At 46.5% G+C, this 3,148-nt stretch overlaps 1 protein-coding gene across 4 annotated transcripts in view; it reads left to right on the top strand.

Moving 5' to 3' along the window:
- LOC147638117 (golgin Putative 1) overlaps positions 1-2,528 on the top strand; it is a 123,102-nt gene extending 120,574 nt beyond the window's left edge. For 3 of the 4 annotated variants that reach the window (XM_086798027.1, XM_086798028.1, XM_086798026.1), the window contains exons 17-21: positions 1,290-1,366; positions 1,506-1,563; positions 1,661-1,753; positions 1,862-1,906; positions 2,035-2,528. In XM_086798027.1, the coding sequence (XP_086654153.1) occupies positions 1,290-1,366; positions 1,506-1,563; positions 1,661-1,753; positions 1,862-1,906; positions 2,035-2,121 (360 nt within the window). In that variant the 3' untranslated portion in view covers positions 2,122-2,528. The remainder of the gene's footprint in view (positions 1-1,289; positions 1,367-1,505; positions 1,564-1,660; positions 1,754-1,861; positions 1,907-2,034) is intronic. The other variant, XM_086798029.1, reaches the window with a different exon arrangement.
- Positions 2,529-3,148: the final 620 nt, after the last annotated feature.

The raw sequence follows: 3,148 nt of genomic DNA, 5'->3' as shown, positions 1-3,148 counted from the left end.
TCTCTGTACCATGCTCGTGCACAATGCAGTGGGGCTCTGCGGAAGCACAGTCTGAAGCTGCTGGGGTGTCGAACTCCACCTGGTAGTAGCTGCGCCTGAGGGTATGGATATCTATGATCTTGCCTAGATCGAAGGAGGCTGTCTTGGAGCAAGTCACGAAGTTGTCTGCGTGCTGGACTGCTGCTGATGTTGAGGCTTCGTGGGAGGCTATTGTATGCTAGGAGCTAGAGGTCTCCTTCGGAGAAGAGGCGGGGGGGGCGTGGCCTTGTTCGGGGATGACACAACGGCTGCCATGGAGTCCTCTTGAAGGGGTGAAGACCAAAGGGAGCTGACACCTGCCAAAAGAAAACAGCCTGAGTGCAAAAAAGCATGCTGTGGAGAAGTGCTATAGGGGAGGAAGCAGAACGGGGCCGCAATGAGGAAGGCAAGGCAAGGCAAGGCAAGAGAGAGAGAGAGAGAGAGAGAGAGAGAGAGAGAGAGAGAGAATCGAAGGAGGGAGGGAAAAATGGAGGCAAGGGCGCACAGGAGCGGGCAGGAGAGCTGAAGGCGGGAGCGCACAGGAAGCAGGGCTGGCAGGTGGCGGAAGGCAGCATGGAGGAGAAGGAGAGGGAGGGAGAAGGTGAAGGCGGGTGGAAACTATCAAGAGGAGGGAGGCGGGGGCAGCACTATGGAGGACGGGGGAGAGGAGGTGTAGGTTCGCAAATGGGGGGGGGGGGGGGGGGGATGTGGTTGGAAGATCTTGGCTCCTACCCTAGCTCACATCTTTAATTTGGTCCTTTGTGAGGGGTTTTCCCCCATCCTGGAATACCCACACAAATGTCCTCATTCAGAAAGCAAGAGACTCCTTGGACCCCGGGCTTCATTGGCCTCATTATCCACTGTATGTGTAGGGTCTGTTATTTGTGGGCCTAATTTTTTTTTGATACTTTCTGTTCCATGTTTATGATCTTTAGTTTCAACACGGAACTTTGGTAACAATTTTTGGGTCTCATAGACCCATTGGGTCTTTAGTAGACGTTAATAAAATATCTCCCCCCCCCCCTCTCTCTTTTAGTAGTTCTAAGGTGGTTTGGGCTTGGTCCCCCCTTCCGACCCATCCTTGTTATCTAATTTTTGGCCTCTAGTGGACATAAAATATCATCAGCATCATCATCCCCCTCCCCCACCGCATGCGCACCCACAAACCCACCACAACCCCCCCTTCTCCCTTTTGTAAAAATCAACAAGAAAGTAAGCAATCAAAAAAATGAGATTACATTCAAGCATAGCTGTCCTCTTCCTTTGCACAGGCTGAAGCAGAACGTCACAGAAAAATACGGCATTCGATTGCTGGTTGGGATGATGAAAGCGAGATGAAAACCTTAGAGTGAGTCCTTGCTTACGAAGAGCTGCTTATATCTTGTGTCACCTCGTGGTTGTACAGTATAGGACTTAAACGTCAATTTAATTTGTCAGTTGTGTTTGCCTTGTAAGTAGGCTCTTAAAGATTTTCTTTTCTTTTAAAGGTCTTTGGGACTGCAACAACGTCGACTGGTTGGTACCAGTATCCAGGTAAACTTGCAGGTACGTGTTTTCTTTCCTATCTGATAGGGGAATTGTGCTTATGAAGGTCTTGTCTCAGCGTAATTGATGTTTATGTGGTGTGCTGTTTACCCACCAGAAAGCAGCTAAGCTTTTGGATTCAGGGGCTGTTACAGCTGGAAGGTTCCTATGGCGGCGACCGTTGGCCCGGCTTGGTGTATTATTTTACCTGGTGATGCTGCACCTTTCTTGACCAAATAAAAAATAAAAAAATTCATGTAGTCTGATGGCCTGTGGGTGCTCTTGGTCTCTGAATTAACAATTGTGCTCTCTTTCATAGGTATTTGTACATGTTTTCCTCTTATATCTACTGCACCGGCTTCAGGTACGTTCACCTCAACACTGTCATGCTTGCTTTTACCTAGATCATCCATGACCTTACTTTTGGTGTGCGATGATTTGATCTAAATTGTGGTACTGTAGACATATTTAGCACGAAAGCTTGTGTTTCAGGAGCAAGTTGTTGATTCTATGTCTTCGAAAGAGGAAATGGAAGCAGCAGCAGCGGCAGGGCTAGTGAAGCTTGCCATGCATCGATGAGAGATGTAGGTCGAAGCTTTCAGAATGTGTACAGATTTTCAAGCTAACTTACAGATTCAATTTGAACATAACACCCATGTGGTGAAAGGGCTTTCTTTGGTAAGCTGCAGACCATCTTGGGGTGGAGGACACTTACCTAAGACCTACAAACAGATATGGTCTACCATACTATGTTATCTCGATGGTGGTAAGGAAGCCGAATCTTTGCGAAGGTGCATATTTACAGTGACATGAGTATGCACAGTTGCAAGGGTGTGCAGCGCTGTATGGGCATACTAGAAGAGTTGAATGTATTCACTTAATGGCTCCATAGGGGCCTGGTGTACTAACTGGTTATTCCAATTCTAGTTGAGAAGAATTGCATGTATTCATCTTATGGTCCAAAGTAATAATTTGGAGTTTACAAAGCTGCCTCGAGATTGTGATTTTTTAGAACCTTTTACACATTTTGTATGCTCGCGCCTTGCTCAACAGGGCAATCAATGTGGCTGACATACTTCTTTAAAGGAAACCAACCGCCTATTTTCTAGTCTCAGGCCAGGGGAGAAAAAAAACGAAGCTGCTCCAAGCTAGAAGTTTTTGGGTATGTGGGCGGGTTTCATTTTGTCCTTGCTAGGTAGGATGAAGAAGGTGATCAAAGGCCTGTAGGTCACCAACCTTGTAGAAACCAAGATGTTATAGATGAGTAGTCTACAAAGGTACTGGAGAGGAGGCAAGTGGGCATCAATCATGTTTACCTTGTAAGGTTGCTTAGGTCTCCACACGTAGACCAAAACTCTTTCTTAAAAGCATCTCACAAATTATACCCCCCAACCCCCCCACCCCCCCCCCCCCCCCCCCCCCCCAAATAATAAGTGAATTCTAACTTTAATGAAATATTTTTTTGAAAGATATAATCTCTTAGAATCCAAAAGCAAAATCAAGGTTAGAAACATGAGTTGATTTACCATCTTAAGCTTCTTTGCTTTTCATACATCGCAGCGAGTGACCAAATCCATCTACAGATGTACGTCTGCTCTGTAACACC

Source organism: Cibotium barometz, chromosome 5, assembly GCF_041138505.1.
Source record: "Cibotium barometz isolate CiBa-2024 chromosome 5, ASM4113850v1, whole genome shotgun sequence".
NCBI classification, from domain to species: Eukaryota; Viridiplantae; Streptophyta; class Polypodiopsida; order Cyatheales; family Cibotiaceae; genus Cibotium; species Cibotium barometz.
The sequence above is the reverse complement of the archived record's forward strand: the minus strand, read 5'-3'. Positions and strand labels throughout refer to the sequence as shown.